The following is a 24,143-nucleotide window of genomic DNA, read 5'->3' on the forward strand; positions in this document are numbered from 1 at the left end:
AACACACTCGAGTGAAACTTTTGAACTTTTTTTTTCCTTCCCCCAGCCGTTTTGTTTTCAAATTTTAGCACTGAGTTCATGGGAAACTCACTCGGAGGTTACCTGCGCCTCTGCAAAGTGATGGAAAAAAGGATTACGTCTGCAAGAATGTTTTTACAGTTAGTTGAAATATTACTAACCTTGTCAAATGTCATTTTGAATGAGAGCGCAAACATATTTTAATCAGGGTTTTAAAGGCACGGCTTTTCAAACTGTGACTCTAAGAGAAAGGGGTCAGTTAATTGCAATGTTTGATGTCATATTTGGTCTCTGGCTCCATTTTGATGCAACTGCCTGGAAGCATGCTCGCTCTCCTGCCTGGCTCTATGTGTCTTTCTCTGTCTCACACACATACTTCATCAGACACAGTCAAATGAAAAACTATTGAAAGGTCTCAGAGTTTGTAGTGCTATAATCTTCATAAAGTCGACTTCTTGTCAGCCTTTCTTTCAACTTTAACCTTTAGCCTCTCACTGTGTACATCACCAGAGTTTGGCCACTTTCCATGGATCTGGCACTGCTGACATATAAGAGTGTTATTCATATTTTTGTGAATGAAACCATGAGTGTACAACAGAACAGCAAAAGTTACAGCAGCCTGACTTTTTCACTTTTCTTGTGAAAATATGAGCCCTGCTCTGACTTGTACTCAAACCTCTCCCAGCATACTATAATGGGCTAATCATCCAAACTCAGTCCCAAATCTCTTTGGTTCCCATAATTACTCTTTAACAGCAGTGGGAGGTAGGGGGTGGGGGGTGAGGAGGTAAAGGGATATACATTGTAAATTATGTTTGACAAGGTGGGGTTAGTGGTTTTGTCGTAGCTTGTCTTTAGTTATTACTCATACTTCCTCCTGCCATAGATAAGGCCTGCTGCTGAACATACCAAGGTGAGCACTGGCGCAGGGCTCTTATCGCCAGCATTGATTTAGGGCAAGAACTTAGTGACAGAGGTCATTGTGTAGTAAAGCTATCCGTCATTCAGGTTTGATTTCTGTTCAAACTTGTCTCCAAGTTGTCTACGCATAGGTTTGTAGCTCACAAGAGGTAGAGGCCACAGGAGGGTTGGACTTGGGTGGCTAAAGCTAAGTGCGTGTTAAGAGATCACAAAAATGTAGCATTTTGCAACAGTGACTACTGGTTCAAACTGCTATTTAAAACATAGCTAATATTGTAAATCTAATTCAAACCTCTTATTATCGTATGAAATCTGAATCCACAATCATTCGTCTTATGTTTAAAGCAGACATTACAAAAAAAAAGTAGACACATTTTTTTCTCCAGCAGCAATCTGATAGCCTTACTTATAGAGACATACTTACAGAAATTCCCCTTGTATTCTGTTTTCTTAGTATGTGTGTAAAACTATTAAATTTTCCCTCATTTAAAATTCAAGGTAGTTCTCAGCCTGTGGTATATACATTTGCAATCATAAACAGAGGAGATGAGTGTTTTCCCCTGTGCAGGGGTGTTTTTTTAGATGTCTGGTGATGGGTATTTAGTACCGTTAATGTTGTTCATGGCCTTCATTTCTAGACTTGTAACTTTTGGCTTAAATGTTCTGTTTATTCTGGCAACCAAGTGAGGAACTCATACTTTCAAATATGCTCTGAGTCATATTATTGATTGGTCACGAAGATTATTTATTGCACTTTCTCTCTAACTTTTGCAAAAGTTGGAAGGCGACTGAGATTCTCCTGGAGTGCTTGCGTGTAAATGGCTATAAACTGGCTGTGCTGAATCCTGAGAGGAAAGGTACTCCCGTAGAATGTAAAGGTCTCTTTAGTTATGCTAAAATATCTAGCAAGGATGGTGGTGCTGCTCACTCCAACCTTCTACGGGATAACTGAAGTGGCTAATTACACTTCAGTCTGTAATCAAACCCATGTCAGGTTGTCTGAGAACCTGGATTTATATGGTGGATTTCGGTTAAATACAGGAGCAGCTTAAACATTTTATGGTTCTCTCCTCAAATTAAAGTTTTTTTTTTTCCCCGCAATCCCCTCTAAAATATGTCATATCCCATTACGCAAATTTGGATATGGTAAATTAGTGAGGAGTGTGCTTACACTATGAATATGTTGACTTTTTTTGTGCCGTATGCAGAGGGTTAGCTTGCTGGGGGTTGGGGGTGTCTTTAACTCTAAAAAGTTGTCTTGAATTTTCTCCCCTTGGAATATGATGTGTTTTTGCAATTCAAATATTTGCTCATTCTCTTCTCCATTGCAAAGCTCCCTTTGAAGCAAGGAGTTCTATCAGGACCAATGACAGTGTGAGTGTGCAGCGTGACAGCGCAAGAGGCAGTGCTGGACTATTTCTAACTGCATATTTAAATAGCACGGAAATCCAAAATCCAAAATGTATGCAAATGACGGCATGTTTTGCATGCTGATATTTTCATGATTTGGGGCTTGCATATTCAGGTGGTGCTCAGTACGTGCCTAGCTTTAGCAACATTAATCAGAATTACTTCGTGTCTTCCCCATATCCTTGATCTCTTTTTAACCAACATTTCTGTGGGTGGAAGGCCTGCAATTTGGTAGATTTACTTGATTTATTTTTCATGAAAGCTCTGCTGAAGGTTTTAAGACTGTTTTTAAGTGAAAGGACATACTAAAAGTCTTATATTTCATAGGAAAGTGTGTAACCCAGAAATGCTTAATATTTACTTCTTAAGAGTTTTTTTATTTTTTCCCCCATTTACATCCTGACTGCTATGTTTACTCCCCCTTTGTGTTATGTGCACATGGTTGAATGAAATTTTTAGATAATGTTCATTAAATCGAGAGCATATGGAATCTGAAGCTGCCTTTTAGGTTTTTTTTATGTAGCTCTTTATGCAATAAGCACCATATCAAGACAAAACCCTTGAAATGGGCCTGAGGCCTGTCTGCACTTCTTAAGGTATAGAAAATACAATATAAAATAATTAATTGAATTGTCATCTGTATGAACGGTTCTTGCTCTTTGCACCCTATAATTCCCAACCTCTTTCTCCCCATTCCCCTCACCACATTCCCCCCCCCCCCCTTTTTTTTTTCCTTCTAAACAGCAATTAATCTCATTTTTAGTCCAATTTCCAGCCCTCTGCTAGTGTCAGAGCGAGTCCCCTGTTTTGTTCCTATTTGGCTTGGTTCCTCTGCATAGTCATTAAGGGCCCAATTAATGTCACCCTTTAGCTGAAGAGTGCTCATTTTTATTGGGGAGCTGACAGTCACCGCCATGAGTGCCGCAGTGTAATATGCATTAATTGCCCCGTAACACTGGTAATTACCAGTTCTTCAAGCCTCTCAGTAAACTGTCATGCCCAGACACGACTGCTTTGAAATAGATTACTCATTAGGGGGACCTGCCCTGTTTTCCAATGGGGGCTCACTGGGTTGGCATAAAGACGAAAAAAATCTGGTGCTTGAACAAATAGTTGCCAAGAGCAATTTCCTATTACAACTTCCCGGTGAAGGCTTTTCTCTCTTTCTCTCTTTCTTTCTGCCTTTTTTTTTTTTCCTTGGATGGTTTTCCAGCCGTCACTTGAGTTAAGGATCAGAAGTAGAGTCACAGTCACAGATCTTGCTGATAGCAGTTGGTTTGTCTTCATGTCCCAGTTTGACTCCTTGAATGAAAATGTGCCTTGGGATTTCACCATTCAGATCACTGCGTTGTTTTAACTTTGTTACATTTGTATTTTGTTCATTTCTTTTCTTGCCTTAAATTTAAAGAAAAAAATGCCCCGAGACCAGTGCTGCATTGAAAATGTCAGAGTTTTGCTTGACGGGGGGCATTTCAAGGCCTCTGCACATAAGATCAAGGCAGTGTTGATGTGAAGTTCTTGTTCAAATATTGATGCTAACTTTGCACAACGCTCGTGTTTGCAAACTGTGGAATCTCCGTTTTAAACATAAGCTTGTGCTTCACAGCCCCTTCAACATGTTCCACGTCCCTGCAGAAACTTGTATTGATAGAGAATGCAAATAGATAAAGAAACGTATAGAGGACAAAAGGCGAGGATGCAGTGTGGGTGCCACCTTTGCTCGGCGATAAGATATTATAAAGGAAAGACCAAATCAAACAGCGTTAGCTAGCACACATCCTCTGCACAGAAAGGTGTTGGCCTGTTTAGTCACGCTTCAAATAATATTTAGATTTCACCACGGCCTTGTAAATGCTCCGAGTGTGCTGGGCCGATTCCTCTCTGGTACCTTTCCTTTTTTGTCAAAAGCACTTTTGTGTCATTACCCATTTACCGCAGCAAGGAAAAGAACAGAATTTGAAGACCAGGGAAAATTCTCTCACATACACACACACACAGATGGAAAACACACGCAGCCATGTGCACACCGAGCCTCACAAAGGTGCTGCTTTTGTTTTATCTCCCTTATAGCACCTGCTTCAGGCAATCTGCTCCCACTCGTCTCAAATGAATTTTGTCACGGCCTTTCAGATTCTCAGTCGGCGATGTGCTAATGAAAGGAGATGGTACAATTTGAACTGACCAGGTAGCAGCCAGCAGTGCACAGCTGAGAGCAAAGGATGGGGACACACCCCTCTTTGAAACAAAAGACAAGTCAACCGTCCACTGATATACCCATTACCCTTCTCATTAATACCCTGCAGACCTTGGTGTGTGAGCGTGTGTACTTTGGTGCGCTTGTGCGTGCGTTTATCTGTTTGCGTTGGTTGAACACTTATCGAATTGTTTATGACAGGCCTAATTGGGCTAATTGAAGACATTAAGATTACCTGTCAGCTGTGTGTATCCAGTCTCCCTATCTGTCTGACAACTTCTGACAAGTGAGGGACCCCGTAGCATCCGTGATGATGGAGCATTGCCGGGCCGTAATAGGGACAATAGGGGCCTCTCTAATTTGATGTGGGCAGCATTAGTTGTGACTATCCTGTGTGTGCGTGTGTGTGTGTGTGTGTGTGTGTGTGTGTGTTAAGTATAAGTGAGAGTTAGCTAGGGTAATGGAGTCCCCTTTGGCAATGTGACAAAACGATGAGGTAGTCTGAGGGAAAGAGTGGAAGGGTCTTCGAGTGTTTAAGGACATGAGAAGGAAGGTGCTTGAGGGTGATGGCCTTCACAGACTGACAAGAGACGAGCACTGACATCTGAGTGTCTGTGTGATTGTGGACCATTACCAGTACTGCTATATCAGGGATACCCATACTTTTTGACATGGAAAATGATCAAAATAGGTCCTGAAGTTCCACTTTGGTCTGATCTAATGTCTGCCATCATAACATAAACAGGTTTATAAGAAAAACCATACACAGAAGTATTTAGTTGATAAGTTACTGTATTTATTTTTGATTTTCATAACATTAAATTAAACCCAGACTAAAGACTCAGTTGAATGGTCCTTTTTTTGTCCTCCTGAATTTTTATTTTAAGGTGAGCGGAGCATAGTCCTATCTTCTGAGTCTTAAGGAATGTGCCTGTGCATATCTGTATCAGCTCACCCTCCCTCCTTTTTTCCTCCTCACTCGCCTCTCCTGTGTGGCCATTCTGTGGGGCTTTGCAGTGTCATCGCTATGACAGATCAACACTGTCAGCCCAAGAGATCCCTCTGTTTGTTTGTTCTTCTCCAAAAGGGGTTAAACTGTCAAGTTGACAACTCACGAGACCCTTAGACTGCCCTACTGCCTCTCCTCGTCTCCCTCCCTCCCATCCACATTCATCCCCAAACGAGTGAAAATCAATACCAGATTGCCTGAGGACCACTGTTTGGTGTGGGCTTGACCCCTAGATGTCCCCCACTCTGCTTCTTTCATTACATGTAGCCCAGTATTTAACTTCCATCCTGATCCCTTGCCTAATTAGTTTCGATAAGCTCAGAGTCTCTCTTTCCCTCCCTCCTTCTCTGTATCTCCCTGTCCTACTCTTACAATTGCATTCACACACAAACACAGCAAACACATGGACTTTTTGCTTTCTTTCACTTTGAACGGACACTGTGGGCTGGGAGTAATAAAAAGACAAATCCCGACAGGCACACAGAAGCCCTAAGCTATTCTTGAGCTAGGATTATTGTTTTGTTTGCTTAGCAAATTTTTTAAAACTACAGTGAAATTAGATTTGCACCCCAGATTGTCAGTACAAACACTGGGGATATCCTGTGTTGTCCAAAACTAATGGCACTCTGCTGTGTTGGGCCTGTTGGCTAGTCCTGTGGTTTTCAGAAGGCCTCGTTGATATCGCGTAGCTCTGTTTAATCATTTTACAAAGCAGCTATTGATATTGTGTGGAAAATGCAACTTCACCTTTAGAATTCCCTAATAATAACCTTAACCTTGATAAGTGATGCAAGCAGGTATCCAGTGGTTTTTCTGCAGGCGGTATATCTGTGTGTATATGTATATTTACCACCCAGATGTCCAGGTGCCGCCACTGTGCCGGCTGGCCCGTGGAACACTGACAAGCCCCAACAACATGTCGCCCCCCCCTGCTTTACTCCCCCCAGGGGCTAAAATTACCCTCAGGAATGTAAACAGACTGCCGAGTAAGCACACAGATTTCTGTGGCCCTTCGCCTGCATCCCTCTCCACACTTGCCCCCCCTAAAGTGGGACAGTTCCATTTTGGACACAGAAGCCAAGGTTGATGCGGAGGCTACGGTAACCCGGCGCTGGCTGGTTTGCTACAGTAGTTTTCTGATTGAGTAACAGGACAGTGATAATAATTTTTCCTAACTGCAAATATTTTTTGTAACACCTGAAAGACAAATCTACTTTTTTCCCATCCTTGTACTCCTCATATCTCCTTTCCCCCATTTCATTTTAGCAGACAGATAGGCATTCACACCAATTCATTAGTGTGTGGGGTCGCTGTAAGCAGTGGAGTTTGGGTGAAGAAGTTCACTGGGCTGGGCGCTGACATGTTGATTTAGTGGTGGTAACACGACTGCACTTCCAAAGGTGCTGACTTGGACGAAAGCCAGGCCTCTTTCTCTCACAGGGAGACATTAGAGACCACACTCTAATTTTGGGGCAGGGTTGTACTCATGGACGCAGAGGCCAAGAGGCCTACACAACAAACATTCGCACCTGCCTTTCCATGACTTTTGATTCACTGAACTGGTAACAGAACTTACAATGAAGTACTTATTCTTGAACCTGATGGAGACCTTGGGCCAATGGATAGCATGGCTTTTTCAGAATGGAAGAACAATGAGGAGCAGCCATACGAATTTACAAAGTCTCATTTAAAAAATATACTTGTGGCTTACATATTATATATTTCATGCAACTTGTTTGTGTTTCTGTGGTTTTAAGTACAGTTGCATGTGGATATTAAATGTTTTATTTCAACAGCTTATGTCGATTAAAAAACAGCTGAGTGCATGGCACACATCCCATGACCTCATATGCAAACATGATATCCATAAGTACACACGCATGACATTGTTCCTCCGCTGGATGCATTAGATGTGCCGGCGCTCGTTCAGACTGATGTTGCCCTAGCAAGGGTGGATAGGGTTACAGTACAAAATGTTGTTGATTAGGGGCTGTGCCTGTAGTGGGGGATCATCCTAAATTGAAGACACATTAGCTACAGGGGTTAAAGGCAGGATTAGGTCCAGATCTGTGTGGCATAAGGAGCAATGGTCAAAGAAAAATGCCTGTCCCAATGCTTGTCTTTGACTGTTTCCCCAGGGACAGGTGGCAATTATCGGCCAGGGCTGCTGGGAGTTCACAATAACAGGTTAAAGGAGCATGTATCCCCTTGACAATGTGGTTTTCTCTGTCTGCACAGCCTCCCAGCCCCCAGCCTTCTTGCCCACTACCATGGGGAGCTTCTTGTCTCTAGGCAGAACTCATAGACACGAGGACTCATCAAAGGCCCGAGGGGCTTTCAACTGATCTCCAAATTAGCACTATGGTCAATGTTTAGTTTTTAGAACTTGGAGCATTATCTAAAAAAAGGGAAAACCTCAGATGTTTATTTTTTTAAATCATATTTTTACTTAGATTATCTTAAACATGTATAGGAACTCGATTAAAACCGATAACAAACAAAATACTGGCACTCACTGATAAGTATACCCTTTGTTAAAAGGTAAAACAAACTTATTCTAGCTATAAGCCGGCATCAGCTTCACTGGCATTCCAGATGACAGCTTGTACCTGAAACTATATATACTCAATGTTTGCTAAAACATTAAGTATATTCATCCCCGAGCGCCGCTATTTTGTTTGTTCTTATAACTACATTTAAAATGTATTTACATAAATCAAGATTCCCAGACAAAATTACTACCCGCTCAAGATTTCAGTTCAATATGGTAGAGACACTATGTGCTGTCATCACCATGAAAGAATTCATTAATATCAGCATTAACTGTTAATGAATATCCACTCAGTGTGTCATAACTGAAGAGATCAAGCCATTTTCATGATGTACAGTGTCATTAAGGAGTGTGAGGAGTCGATATCTGCGAACAAAAAAAAAAGATCAGGTGTGCTCTTAGTTCCTGGACGTTAACCCTTTAAAAGCCGGAGAGACCGAGACGGACATTTATTTTTCTTGCATTTATGTTAACAAGCCTGTTCAAAACAATCCTTTTTGCAAAACACTAACACACAGGACACTTTTGTCTGAAGGACAAGTTTTGGGGTTTTTTTTTATGATTATGGTGCCACCACAGAGCTGTCGTCATTAGGCCGCTTTGTTGTATGTAGTGTACTCTGCGCTGCTTGGGCCAAATTCTGAACACTGGAAAGACAAATCTAGAGCCAGACCACACCTTGTTTAGTTTTGCTTCACATCCAATACAGACCAGAGTGTGTCAAAGCGTGTTGGACCGTGACACCGTAGATCTGAGAGGGAACCCGCACACATTACACACACAGTGCACACTTGTTTCTCAGATATGTGTTGCTAATGTGGTAGGCGACATGCTCAGTTAAGGGACTTAACGAGTTCAAAACACTGATTAAGTCTCCTCCCTTCAGCTGGAGGATGTTTTGGAAGCATGATATTGAGCGAATGGTTTCTAACTGGGACCAAATGTAATTAAGTTGGATATCTGTAAGTTACTATTGAGCCAGCAAATAAATATAAGGTTAATGCTTATTTGCTCATTCACATAATCATGTGTTAGTCAAGGTATCAGTCGGATGTCAGATTGTGTATCTGTACGGTGATAAGGTTTTGGTTATTGTGAGAAAGTAGCTGAAGTGATAGGAGCTTGTGGGAAATTTGAAGCCAGAAAGTGATAACTGATCAAATAATTAACGGGAGAAAAAAAACATTTTACAATTATGGATGCATATGTTTAAAAATAAGCAGTTTTCTCTATTTATCATATAGAAAAAGCTCTAACCTTAGTTTTTTGTGTGCACAAATCTCTCCAGAATCTTTAAATTCCCAAATTCTTTGCAGTATTACACTTTGTTCTCAAATTGCTGAACCATTTGTCCATATAATCTTTTAGTAGCATTATTGGTGAATTGAAAATATAAAATATTAGTATATTATTTTCCCTATTTTACATTTATAGTTAATGAGCACAAAGTTCACCTTTTGCATTTGTAGGACGGGACTGAAATATTGCTAAAGCTGAATCGGGTTGACCATCAACTAATTTTGTGATCCCTTAAAGGGCACAGGCTACATCCTGCTCCAGAAGTGGTTGCTGTGTTTACCAAGTAAAGCTCTGGAATCCTCTTGTCTCTGTTTTGGTATTGTTATCTTGCATTAGTGAGCATAAATTATCTCCTACTACAACATAAAACTGACAACACACTGAGTCGACCTGACCTCCCACATCTCTCATACTCTCATACTTACACATTCTACCTCCACACCTCTAGCTTAAAAACTACATATGCATATGAATATGACATGCTCTTCACTGGTGACAAAGATTAACCGCATTCTTCTCTGTTCCTCCTTAATTACGACGCTTGCGTAGGTTTTGGTGATAATAATGTACAATCGTGTGCTGCGGTTGCTTTATAATTGTGTTTTAAGTACCTAAGTTGAATTAAGTTTTTTTTCACCGCTCAATGAGACAAAGTAGGGGGTGGAGAAAGTAAAAAAAAACAAAACAATGTTTTCTATTCTTAGCTATGGTCATGTTAATAACTTGTCTGTGGGAGGTTAACTCTTCCATTCAGTTCCTGTTATTTATGGACAGTCGGATGTATAGTTTGTAGCAAGGGATTATTTACCTCCCTGTTCGAGGACGCCCCTCTGGGTAGAACCAGCCTTAAAATATCCTACTTGTGCACAGCAGTTTTACTTGTCAGGGGTGTCTTCATCATCAGTCTGGCTGAATTGCAGCAAAATGCACTACAAAGTCATTAAAATACACAAGCTGGGTACAGTATTCATGCAAAACTGTATCACCTGCTGACATGCAGGCTCTGGGTCACTGCCGTCCCTGTAAATTTTCGCAAATAATAACACATCACAACACCAGTATCTAACCTTTTTTTGTTTTTGTTTTTATAAAGAAAACTCTTATAACTCTTTGATAGGTGAACATCTATCAAAGGGATCTCAAAAGAATAGTCTTACTTTTACACATTTATTCTCTGTCTTTTACTACATACGCAGTTCGTCAGACTTCAACACAGACATTTTTATGCCTCTGTACTTCTCTCACAATCAGTCTGAATGCTTTTTGTCTTAAAAGAAGTTGAGCGGGTTCCATTACGGCATTTGGGAAAACTGAGAAAAGACTGACTAACACTAATGTTTGGCAGTGCTTTAGCTGCCTACCTTGTGACCTGATGTATGGATGCTGAAAACAAAGAGGTCTTTGTGGAGAGACCTCAGAGACATAGACTTCACCCTCAGGTGAAGGCTTGCACTGTCTAAATCATTGCTGGGGTGTTTGTTTAAAGTGGACCTGTGCGGTGTGTAAAATGAAGTGAGGGCATTTTAAAGTCGAGCATAAATTCATCTCAATTTTATTGATAATTTGTCATGTCATGTAATGTACTTTGGAAAAAGTGATTGAACCCGAGTTGTGCTTGAAGCTTCTTCTTTTTTTTCCACCAAATGTAGCAAAGGAAGTTAACCTTGATCTGCGTGTTGAGCAGAAATGTTCAACTCAGAGATTTTTGAAAAGATTACACTACCTGACCTCCCATGCATGGATTACGGGCTTTCAGCCATGCTTTCATTTCCCCCCCAAAATGAGAAAAGCAAGAACTAAAATCAAGAAATAAGTCTGCAAATTATTTGAAGGGTAGAGTTGGTATATTTTTACGCATGTGTTTATTATATTCCGTATTGCTGGCTTCATGGCATGTTGTGTGTGCACAGGCAGATACTAATAACACTCCCTCTTCTCCATTCATGTTTTTTTTTCTATTTCTTACTGCCTCGCTCTCATTAAGCTGTTGTAGTAAGCTGCTTGGCACCTGCTTTAAAATGCGACCACCAGCAGCTCATTAACACTAACGAAAGCACGGCTGGCAGCCCGCAATCCACGCCCAGGCTCGTCAAGTGGCCCTCTTGCTGAAATTAGCTACATTTCACAAACAATTTCACCAACTCGTTACATAGCGAGGTGTTTATTGGAAGATGGTTGACTCTGACTTCGAGGTGGTGTGCGTAATAAGCACATGCCAGCTTAAAATGAGCCAGCCCACATAATAAACCATAATTTGCCTACAAATTTAAACTGAACTTCCACTCACTTCCTCCGGCGTTCCAACACACAAACTTCAGAGGAAGTATGTATATATATATATGCGCAGTAGTAGTGCCTAAAGCACCCTGCTGTGTATTTTTACTTGCTTTCTACTTAGTTTTAGACTTTTTCACAAGAAAATCATGCTGGAACCATCAGACTTAGTCTTGACCCCCTGACCGTTCCCTTCCCCCTTCAGTGTTATTGTTACTATTCCCAGTCCAAGATTTTTACCTCAAGGTCCCAGTAGTATTGACTTGTATTAATCCTGAGAAGGATTCAAACTCCATTTATTTTCTTTACGGTATGGAAAGGCCTTGGTGACATGGCTCCCCAGTGTTTATAATTTTGCTTGTTTCAATTTGTACTCAGCCTCCCTTGACAGACCTGGGACATGATGAATCGTGCACGGCTGCCTTATCTGTTGATGTGCAGTTTTAACCTTTTCAGAAGGTTGCCTCTTTCCAGTGTGTGCCGACCAGTCTGCCCGTTCTACGCTTCTCACCCTCCCCAAACACACGCATACATCCAGAACACAGGAAATACAAAGAGAACGGCGGCAGAATAAAAAGAAGCACATAAGCCCTTTTCTGAAGCCACCTAATGTAAATGTTTAGGTTTTGTTTCCAAAACATTTCCATATTAAGAGTTGACGGCCATGTGCAGCAGTGGAGCGTGGAAATGGCGAGAATTTGAGGGTTTGAGTTTTGTGCAGTGTTGAGAGGGTGAGCTACGTGTTTGACACTGTGGTGAACTTAGAGCGTGCATCTGCAGGCTTTCTTCGGGGCTGTTGGCTTTGGCCTGTTTGCTCACAGATACAGCACCGTAAATCACGCGCTGTAAAACGCAGAATGCAGGGATGGGGTGTAGGAGCATGTACACTACTGCGAGGGCCGCTTAGAAGGAGGTGCACATATCTTCATGTACATGCGTCTGTCTGCACACGGGAACTGTATGTAGCATGCGCACTGCCTCGAGACCAGTCATTATAACAAGACATATGTAACAGCTGGAAAAAGAACAAAGGCTGAGAATTTATTGTTTCTGTGGTCACAATGCAATCTGTGTGTTTACAGTAAATTCTTAAATTGCAAACTAAAGATTTCTGTAAATACAGCATCTATAATAGTTCTTATAGTCTAACCAAAATGTCAAAAGATTTTATGAACTTTACCTTGAAGCTGAACTTGTACTGCTCTCTGTGGCCCTTTAGCTAGCTTCCTGTCTTGGCCTCCAGAGGCCCCACAACAGCGTTAACTGTCCAAGGATGAAGAGCAGTACTGTCAGCCCCCTGAATCTGCTCTAGCATCTAGCAGCTACAGTGCTCTCCACTCAAGAGTTCAACTGTGACACGTCTTTATGCGTGGCAGCTAAGGTTCAAAGAAGAGAGGGGCCACTGGTGGCTCTTTGGGGGTTAATAAATATCTTGAAAGCTGCTTTATTTCCTTTTTGAAAAGAAATAATAAAATGTAGTTGCACATTCCAAGTGACGAGTTCCTCTGTTTAAAGCGTTACTGCATCTTTCAGCACATCTTTAGGGATACAGTTGCTACAGGTTCTACAAGGAAATAAACAAAAACATCCTATATCTAAACACTCCTAATTTGAGCTCACATTTGCTTGGAAAGTCAATCTTTATTGCCGCAGTGCAGATTGCTTTCCCCCTCAAAATGAAGGTAAATGAAACAGCTGGACACTGTTTGACTAGCTAACCTTAACCACCATATGCAGTGTGTTGAACTCTGCATGCTCTCTTATGCACCAAAGGCTTCTGATGTCAGGATCCGGAGGCCTTGGTGTAGTGCTTTGTTATAGATAGATTATTGTTATTTCACTGCCATTGTAATGTGATTGAGTGTGTATCACCCTGTCAGAAAGATCTTTATCTTCCTGGCGGTGTTTTTGTTTGATTCAGCACAAGTTTCCTGGATGTGATCAAAGGAAAAATACCTAAGCCATCTTATCGCTCATAGATCCATCTCACTAGTGTCCCATCTTTCTATCTCTTTACTAACCTATTCCTGATGTTTTCTGTATTTCCTATCCAAAGTCAATAGCATTTTCAGATATGAATTTGAAAGTCTATCTCAGTATTTGCACACTGAGAACTCTTGAAAACAGCAGCGGTAATGTACTAACAGTCTGTTTTGTTTTTGTGCACTGCAGGTTTGGTCCAGGCCTTGTGATCTACTGGTATGGCTTTATTGGAGAGCTGGATTGCCAGAGAGACAGAGGTATCCTACTCAAAGACTGCTTCCCTACAGACATTGTCACCCTGTGCCATGCCACGCAACAAGACCGATCACCTGAGAGCCAGAATAAAGACAAAGAATGAGAAAAGATCAGAAGCAAGAATAAAACCAAAGTACAGATGAAAGAATGAATGGGAGGAAAGAGGGATGACAACAAGGAGGTGGGAAGGGTACGAACACTGAATTTTGCAGGGGTGGATACCTAGATCCGGAAGCAATTTGGCTTTCCTGCAGTGTGAGACTACTGGCAAAAAATCTGCCCTGAACTTCACCTGACCCTCATTCTCTCTCTCTCGCTCTCTCTCTCCCTTTCTTCCTCTCATTCACTGCTCCAAAGCGGCCGCATGTAAATGCACACCAGCATTCTCTATATATCTGACGTCACTCATAGTCATACCTGTAAATGAAAAACATGATCTGGGAGGCTGCTCTGGTCGTGGTCAACACCTGGCCCTTGGATGGCCTCTTGCACTGGAGGCTACGGTGCAAGCCAGGGCCGAAGCAGGACATAAGGGCCTTCCTTATCACGCTCAGGCCCTGGCCTTTGTCACTCCTTCCTCCTCCGTTCCATAGGCAGATAAGAGAGGTGCGGTCTAGGGGCTGGGTGACGCCTGTCTCTCACCTGCGTCACTCAGTGCCCTCTCAGTCACTCTCCAGCGGGATAAACAGGATAGTTTCTGATTAAGGTTGGCCCCTCAGTGACCCTTTTCACATTATAAAATCTTTTTTTTTTTTGTTAGCACATATGCTTGACAGAACTGTTCATGCTGCTGTCAGTGTTTATTTCTTAACTGCGCAACTAATATTCAAATTCAAAGTTCCACTAACCTAATTAAGCGCAAATTTTGATACATTTACAAAAAAGGAATTTTTTTTTTTACATTTGTTGGCTTCATGTTTACTGTAGAGTTAAAGTTATTGATAGAATTTCCAATAGGTGTGAACAAAATTGAATAATTTTCTATTTTTTTACGTTGAATATATTAATAATTTTTCACTGCATAATGTCATAAAATAATGAGCATAGCCGTGACAGTTTGCCTAAAGCAAAGCCATATTGAAATTGGGAGTAATGTGGTAGCCTAACAGTATTCACTTTAAAAGGATATAAAATAAGTGAAGAGCTTATCCTCGCATTTGTGAACCTACGTTTGCTTGACCAGTGTGTTTACTTAGTAAAATATCAAAACCAGGAGCTTTTTTACTTGTTTCACAGTAATAAAAAATAAATAAAAAGACTATTAGAATCAGCATTTGTTGCATTCTGTCCCACATTTAACCTGTAACAATTTAAAGTAAAACTACTGTACTTCCATGTGTTATTTTGTACATGTAAATATTAATAAATGTGTTGTGTAAACTATTTTTAATATGTTCCCACGTTACTGTCAAAATCATAAACTTTATATATCAGGCACGTTTAGGCAAGTGAGGTAAAAGACAGGTACGTAGAAACACCTGATTACCATGTAAAGGTAAGTGACTGTCTAGTAGTCGTCTATTGCACATCTTTATAACCGTGGTACATTTTATGAGTGGGTACTAATGGAAGAAACACAGCCGGGCTAGGAGAACCAGAAGTGAACATAAAGTTGAGTGATGGCTTTAGAGGCAGATATGCACTGCCTATAGGGGATCCCTGTCCTGCCCCTTTCTTTATGGCACACAAAACGATAAGAGGAAAGAAAGTGAAAGGGTGAAGAACATGCTGTCACCTCAGAAAGTACACTCACAAAGAACTATTTTTGTTCATAGTGTGCTTTCAAACTGCAGGCTTCACGTGTTCTTGTGCATAGAAATGAGTCAAAACAGACCTCAGGTGCAAAGTTAGTGGAAAGCTTTTGTCTTCAGTCTATTAATCACCAAATCCGACCGCCTCATTTTCTGTTATTTAAGACAACTTCCCCATATGAAACAAAAATATGTGTTCCTATGTTTGGCCTGCATTTATGCACTGTTCAAACAGTTGGAGAGATATGGTATGTAGGGGTTAAATACCATTAAAGTGCTGCTTGATTTGTTACCCTTAAACCTCTAACCTTAAGCCGACTCCCTATCTAGGCCCTGATCCCCTCCATGAGGAGGCCACTGGGTCACCACTGGGTCGCCAGGCGTCCATGGCTTCCTCTGTGCCCCCCCGCCTCTCTGCACACTGTGGTACAAAACAACTGTCCCCATGTGTCCAGTTAAACTCGGCGCGAATGCCTGGTCATGGTATGCTTAGACATCACTTTATGGCTCCTGTTGGACAAAAAAAACAGAGCTATTTTACTCGGGGAGGGAAAATTCTCCATTCAATAAGAGCAGAAAAAAAATTGAAAAGAGCAGATTCAGTTCCTCTCAAGTTTCAAGCCTTCCTGCCATTGTTTTCCAAGGTGGTTGTTGCACAAAAGAGTAGCCAGGGTCAGCTCCTATAAATTAGGTTCTGCACACAATGTGCACTAAATAAAGCTTTTTTTTAAAACGGACTTCAAAGGCGAGCCACGGCATCAGTGTCAGGTGACCAGATTTCCATGATGTGAGTGCAAATATAGAAAAACTAGTTTCCATCTGATGATTTTTAAGAGCCAGACGTCTGTATTTTGTGTTTTCTCTCCCACCCCTGTTAGAGTCATTGTTCCTGTCACAACAATGGGGCACTCGAGTGCTCTCCAAATAAGGCCAGTTTGGAGAGGTCACTTCCAGGGGCTGGTAACACCCGTGTTCTGGAGAAATTTGATCCTCAAGTGGCATACAGCAAAAACAAAACTACACATTCTTTATTTTTTGCACTGGAAAAAAACCCATTGACAATATATAGATTATTCAAAAAGTTGTAAGTTGTAAGTTTCCAAATTTTCTTAAAATTAAAATTAATAGTTACTAGTTACTTATTTATTTGGGGAGGGGATGGGGGGGTCTCTTCTTCCTGTACTCCAAGGTAAGGTAATACGAAGTTTTCAAAGTAATTTGTTAATTTGTGAAAATAAAAGACAAAAATACTCCATTAGCATAGTAAACTGGAACTGTAATACATCAGCCTCTATGAGGGGTCTTTGAGATGCTCCTAAACCTGACTGGAATCCACCTAACGCCTCACAGAACTCTAATTCACCAAAATGAAAAGCACACCTGTTTATATAAAGTCCCCCAGTTGACTGTGTGTGTCAGAGTGAGAGCCAAGTGATCCAAAGAATTATCAATGGGGTGATACATTCTAAAGTGTGTAGAGCAATTTGCCATAGAAATATTTGACATGATTATGTCAAGTGCCCAGGAGCTCGGTGGAAGAAGTTTGTAACCACCAACAGTCTCCCCAGACCTTTCCACCCATTTGCTTTTTGAAGATGGGAGTAGCTTAGTGCAGAACAGCTCTCAGTGCAGCACTTTATCAATTATGGCTTTGTGGTAGAGTGGCATGATGAAATCCATGCTTCACTAAAAGACACATGACAGCCCACTGGGAGTTTTCTAAAAGATAATCACCAGGATGAGATTCTGCATATGAATATGTAGAATCTGTAGGTAAAAGTCAAGCAGTTCAGGAAGTTTTCTGGTAGTCCAGGGGCTATTGACTAGACACATTTGAGCAGGTTTTGCTTTCAAAGAGGCTAGTGGTCCATGTGAAAAGTAAAAGGGTCGGCATTTGTAACAATTTATGCAAAAACCATCACTTGTTTATACTGGTATTGCTTGTTTTTTGCATTTCTAAACAGTGATCAAAGGATACAAACATTTCCCTCAGAGGCTAAGCCAGCACACTTTGTGTTCCCAGATTTGCCAAAAGGCAGTTCGACTTCCAGACCATGAAAAAAATTTTGATCTTTCTGTTCTCAGTTCTCAATGGCATAGAGGAGACAGGCCACTGAGCATAACCTCATTAATATCATCTTACAGTCAAACACAGTAGTGGTGGAATTGTGCTATGAGCGACTAGTCACGATAGAGGGAAACAGGGAAACCGAAATATATAGCTCGATCCCGAGTGCTCAGGGTCTCAGGTTACCAAAGGTTTCATTTCAAGAAGATGACCCAAAGCATAGCACAGAGAAAAACACAGCAGTGGTTTTGGGAAAACTGTGTGAAGTCTGCACCTGAACCCCAAAGGAGCATTTATAGACCTGGAAATGGCTGCATAACAGCACTCCCAACCCAACATAATTGACTTTAAACAATTCTGTCAAGAAAGGGAGAAAAGAGATTCCAAGTTTGTAGGATCTTTCCCACGAAGAACGGTGGCTGCAGTTGCTTCCAGTGGTGCTTTAATCAAGCACTGAGCGAAGAATCTGAATACCTAATAAAGATGTTTTTTTTTTCTTTTAATAAATTAACAAAACACACTTAATGCTCTCAACACACTAAAAAAATAATTAAATGCATTATGAGAAGACCATAAAATGTGGAAACCTCAAAAGTTTAAAAACCTGAATACAATATATGCACATGTTAATAAAAAGTTTAAGAGGAAAATTGAGATCATATTATTCATCATTTTTTGCTGTTGCAACATTAAAAAGAAATGTGTAAGGTGATTTAGTTACACCTTATTATAATACTGGTTACAGTTCTTAAATCTGGGACTCCCATGTGTCAGATTAGTTTGATGCAGTTCACAGCATCCACTCTGTCTGGTCTCAGCCTGCAGGCTATTGGAAGTCCACTATCCACTCAGATGTACATCTTGGACCAATCTCTTCCACATCCTGCTGTTTTATGCTTCTTCATCCAAGCTCATAGATAGACCACTGAGACACAGAGAATGAAAAAAGGAGAGAACCTGGAAGAGCTGGTTCTATCCCTCTAGCAGACCACCAAAAGGACTTTCTCCACGCTCCTGTGTTATTTATGTGAAGAGAGCTCTGGCCTGTTTCTGCCGCAGGCAGCATAGTGCTTTTAGTAAGGATCCTCTCAGCCTACCTCAGCCAGCCAGACATCACAGCATGGAAATAAATAAAATTATATCCAGGAAGAGTCCAAACAGCCAGTATGAAATGTAAAAAAAAAAAAAGAAGGAAAGAAAGAAAAGAGAAAACAACAACAACAAAAAAGATTTTACATTTTTTATTTATTTTTTTGTTGTGAGGGCTTGAATAACAGCACTGGGAAAAAGCGGTCTCTCTTCTCTGAGCCGAGGAAGACGCGAACAGACTTCATTTTTATTTTTAGGAAGCTCTACCCGCTAATCAGAGGCTGTTATTTAAAAACAACAATAGATCATGAGAAAAATGGTTGGGGGGATTTTAAATGGCAACGCGGTGGATTTTTGATTGACATGATGGAGGACAGATGGTATGTTTGAGGGAAACTGAACAACTATGACAAATAAATCCACACTGAAGGGTGGGGGAGGATAATTTAGTTTCCTATGACTCATTGGCTTTATGGGACAAGACACGAACGGGAGCTTTAAAAAAAAACAACAACAACAAAATTTTAAAGCTCTGCACTGCCTGCAAAAATCAAAGATCACATGCAACCAAGGTCTGGCCAGTAGCTTTAAATGAGCAACTCAACATGCTCTTAATTGAAATGAGCAGCTTGGCAATAGAAATGGTATGCAACAGTATTTTAAAGAGAAAGCTGTTGACTTGGCTTCTTGCTGATTGACGTATTTCATTTAGAGCTAAGCTCCCATTTGTGAAAACAGTGGCACTTGCTGCATAACCCGCTGCATTCAAATAAATCCAGGAAGCATATCTGGAGTTCCTTCTACTGAGATCTGATATACCATGTGTCTGCAGCTAGCACTTAGGCCTGTCACAGTCCTGAGCTTAGCCAAGATGTCATACATCAGCTATTTTTGTTCCAGCTACATTCATGCGTATTATTTTAACATGTATAGCAATGAATAAAAGAGATAACGGGAATACAACCGAATGTGCGTTTGTGGTTGGAACCACAGGGGTGACAACCCGCATGGAGTATGCCTGCTCCAGCATCAGCCACTAGAAAGGTCAGCCCCCCCCCTTGAATGGCATTTGGTTTGTGACAGAAGTGACCCAGAAACTGTGATATCTCCTGATCACAGCGAGGGTCCAGAGGAAGCCCGGTAACAACCCCAAAATCAGGTTCAGGCCAGCATGGCGATGAGCAGGGGTGAGGAAAGCAGCAGGGTAGAGGAAAGGTAGAAGAGGAGCAGACAGCAGAAAGGCAGCAGTAGATGTATGATCACAAGTGACATCCTAAAAGATTAGAGCTGCGTGGTCGGAAAATACGACTAGAGCTAGTCAGGGGGAAAAGGTTAGTTGCATGAGGTGGAGAGAAAAAAATGATTCGGTCAAAACAACCTTGGCTCACCCTCTCCCTTGTCTTCTATTTGTGAGCATTATGGCCTGATGAGAGCTGTGGCAAGCTTGTTATTATGAAATAAGTGCACTTGGGAGGAGGTGGGGCTACTGTACGGATGAACGTGGCTATTATGGGATGCACGGACCGCAGGTTTTGATTGGTGCTGAGAGCAAAAGCTTCCAGGGCATAATCAGAGCCACTAATCCAGCTGATAACAGTGGGTCTGGCCCTGCACACTGTGCCAACCCCTCGCTCATTCAAAAGTAGCATTGCATTTGTCAAAACAAGCCTTATTGTCATTTATCACCCTGCAGTAAATCCTGGCTTGAAATCCTAGCACACAGATGAGAAGACTTCTCTATTATGTACAGACTTAGCTTAATTTGGGAAATATATGAAAGAACAGATGTGATTGGGTATTTTATTGAATTGTTGCCACAGGCAACATAATATTTTTGCGCTGGGAAATTATGAAGAGCAGGGATGGAAGCAGTCGTTTGCACGGTGAAGACAAGAACAGAAGAAGGCACTGGCTTTTTTTTTGTGATGTTTTATGAGTGTTTCATCGAGCCTTTGCTGCGCTGAGCAATTAACTGTTTTGCTTAAAACACAGTGCCAACTGCAGTGCTGCTTCAGTTAGAGAATTGTAGGCCATTTGTCATTTTTACAACTCATTTTCACCCCAAAACACTCCACGATGTGGCTGGATATAACCTTGCTGGAACCATGTCCTTGAGTTCCCACTGGCAGGTAAATATACACTTCCATCTAAACACACGTCTCACATTGTCTGCCTTTGACTTATGGGAGGTCAGCCTGAGAGGGATCGATGTTGCAATTCAGTTTTAGAGGCCTGATGATGTCACGTTGCAGTGTACTGTGGCTTATGGGACCAGGAACCTGTTGATACAAGAAAACCACATCACCTCAACGGTCTTGACTCACATTTAGTGACAAAGGATGAGGGCCGCATGTGTGCTGGAGTGGGTTTTTATGCACACTTGCATGGGCCAAATCTTGCACATGCTCTACTGTAACTTCAACACATCACTCCACTGACAACATCCCAATCCCACAGGGATCATCATCAGGTCACACAAGAGGGAAGAATGAATAGAGCGATGTGATGTTGTCATTCAAATGCAATGGATCACTTGAACTCCACTGCCCTGTTGTAATGACCCTGTGTAAAGACCTGTAATGTGGTTTTCCCATTGGGTTTGAGGGAAACCCTATTCCAGGCCATTCAGGTGTGCAATAAAGTGCTTTTCACTTTCTGAGGACTTCCTGTCTCCAGTGGCGTTCTCCATTAACTCCTCACAGACAGACAAGAGCCTTTCTATTGGCCCAGGCACTCTTTATCGCAGCACTTATTCCCCTCAGGTATGGCGCTACCTGACCCACAGATAAGATAGAAAGCCGGCTGCCTGTCATTATTGGTAGATGAAGGCTATCTGAATATTGACAACAGTTTACACTCCTTGTTGTGAAACAAAGTTGAACTTGTAAGACAGTTGAACACAAGGCTTTTATTGTGTTGAGGAGATATGAAAGCTCCCTGTGGCCACATACCCAAATACCCTTATGTCATGGCTTGCAACCCCTCCTCTTCAGTTGACTATTTATTCCCACCAGCTGTAGTGACGTGCTAAAAAAGTTCTTGACACCAGCTATTGCTTTTCATCACTGAAGCTTCCCTGCTAACAGGGAACAAGTTAGCGTTTCTTGTCTCCCCTGTATTCTGTGTGCTTGTGAAAATGCTCACAGCGACCGATTTTAATGCAAGACACCGCATAAAATGGGTCCTTGAATCACCTGCTATTAGAGTGTTGTGCAGAAAAACATGACTAATAATAATAATAATAATACGCTGACGTGGATGTTGTGTGAAAAAATTTTTCGCACATGCACATTCCATGTTTTTTGCAAGTAAACTCATCTTGATAGTTTAAAATAATTAGTTTCGCCCGATTATATAGTTTAAAATGACCAAAATAATGTTGTTTGCGACTGAAAAAAAGTAATCTAAATTTAAGACGTCATTTTCCGCTTTTCACTGGATAAAATGATGATTATCCGAAGTTGTTGGGCTATTTGTAATTTGAATAAGAGCAACTTATCCGGTCTTAAAGTTTGTGGAAAATATTTTAAATAATATAAAGCCATTTCCACTTTCCACTATTGTAAAGGCAATAAAACGCATTTCAGTTCATATTTAAACGAAATTAAATGATTACTTATTTCAATAACAATGTGATGCTATTAAAATAAGAAATCATCAATGATCAATTCTGTGTGAAAAGTTATTATTATTATAAATTATTATTATTATTAATAATAATAATAATAATAATTAAATAAATTGCGGTTGGCTGTGCTTGGAGTCTGTCGTCGCTATGTTTTATAATCATATTAAACCAGTCTGGGCTAATTACGTGGAGCACCGTTGACTCGCGTTGACGCACAGCCTGGAACTCCATCCCAGTGTCACCAGACTCCCTCTCCTCTTTTTGCCTTCACTTGTCTTCGCTCCTTTTTCTTCTTCTTTTTTTCTCTTTCGTATAGATGCCTGCATGCCATTGAATTGTCGAGGTTTTAACTGCCATCCGAGACGATAATGGTTACCGATTCTATACTTTCAGCCATAATCTTCAAGTGGGCCGTGATTAATGATGTCAGAGTTAGCAGGGTCCTTCGGGTCCCCGGCTGGATGACTTCAGCCCTGCTGCCCTGCTCTTCAAACCTCCTCTCTTTTCTTTAAACACAGACGCACAGCCACCGGCGTACACAGAGCTTGCAGAGATGGTCGCGTATGAATTGCTCATTTCTCTCTCTCTTTTTCTCTGTCACATACACACACACACTCAGGAATGGGAGCCGGGCAACAAGTCCCCAGGTGCAAAGCATTATATTGACCCTACAATCCATCTTTATTGATTTTACCATCAACGTGCTCTCCTAATACATGCATAAGGAGCCTTTTACCTGTGAGTAAATATGAAACGAGAGTCTCTGAGGTCACATTTACGGCAGCAGGTCAGGGTCTCTCTCATATGTTGAAATAGCCAAGGTGGGATCCCAGTATGTAAACTTTTGAGGTAAAGGAAGAAAAAAAGTAGGATATCCGTATTTGTATATGTACATAAATATACACGTCTGAGTATAAACTTCAATGTTATTTGCAATTTTTAACACAGAAATGGAAATGAACGAATGAACGCTGATGTCTCTCAAAGAGAAAGACATAGAAACCGCTTCTTCTTCCTCTCTTTCCATAAATACATTTACTCTGGCCCCCAGAAGGGGTCGCCATCATGTAATAACACTGCGCCCAAGGGTGTGGTGGGGAGGGGGTCTCCAGATCGCGCTCCTTCCCTCTCCCTCTCCCTCTCTTTCTCTCTCGCTTGAGAACATCTACATTATATTGAAGTTATTTAATGGATTTGAAATGCGCATCGTGCCTTTAGAAATATGCACATTAATCAATAACCCGGAGAAATTTCATATTTTACAAAATCCACTATGTGTGCGCATCCACGCTTCTCTCCCCCTGCTTCTCCCTCAGCCCTCTTCTGTTATTTACAGTTCTTGTGAAATGTCTCACTTTGCTGCCCTCGGCCTCCCGCAAGATATTTCTAACCATTTTTTTAAGCTCTCAAAATAACCGAAGGAAATTAGGAATAAAAAAAATCTACTTACGAAAACAACCCATAAATTAAGAGAATCGATATTTGCGCCACTCAGTGTTAGGACTTTCGTTTCATAATGGAATAATGCCATATTTATACCCCAATCTTATGGGCTCTCAAGCCATAAACCGTGATTATTTCACTGAAAAACCGGTCAAACGTTGACAACCTTGGGGCCATTGTAACACGGTGCTGGAAAAGGGAATATAATGAGGAGGAGGAGGGGGAAAAGGAGGCCAGCGGCTTGCCTAAT

The 24,143-nt window shown here is 41.2% G+C and overlaps 1 protein-coding gene across 3 annotated transcripts in view; it reads left to right on the forward strand.

Moving 5' to 3' along the window:
• Nucleotides 1–15,297, forward strand: part of cdin1 (CDAN1 interacting nuclease 1) — a 51,090-nt gene extending 35,793 nt beyond the window's left edge. For all 3 annotated transcript variants that reach the window (XM_086275453.1, XM_086275454.1, XM_086275452.1), the window contains exon 12: nt 13,849–15,297. In XM_086275453.1, coding sequence (XP_086131579.1) covers nt 13,849–14,017 — 169 coding nt within the window. In that variant the 3' untranslated portion in view covers nt 14,018–15,297. The remainder of the gene's footprint in view (nt 1–13,848) is intronic.
• The last annotated feature ends 8,846 nt before the right edge of the window (nt 15,298–24,143 follow it).

Source organism: Aulonocara sp. 'chitande type north' Nkhata Bay, linkage group LG19 (genome assembly GCF_057382095.1).
Source record: "Aulonocara sp. 'chitande type north' Nkhata Bay isolate Kocher_YH1m ecotype deep benthic linkage group LG19, A_spYH_male_GT1.1, whole genome shotgun sequence".
NCBI lineage: Eukaryota > Metazoa > Chordata > Actinopteri > Cichliformes > Cichlidae > Aulonocara > Aulonocara sp. 'chitande type north' Nkhata Bay.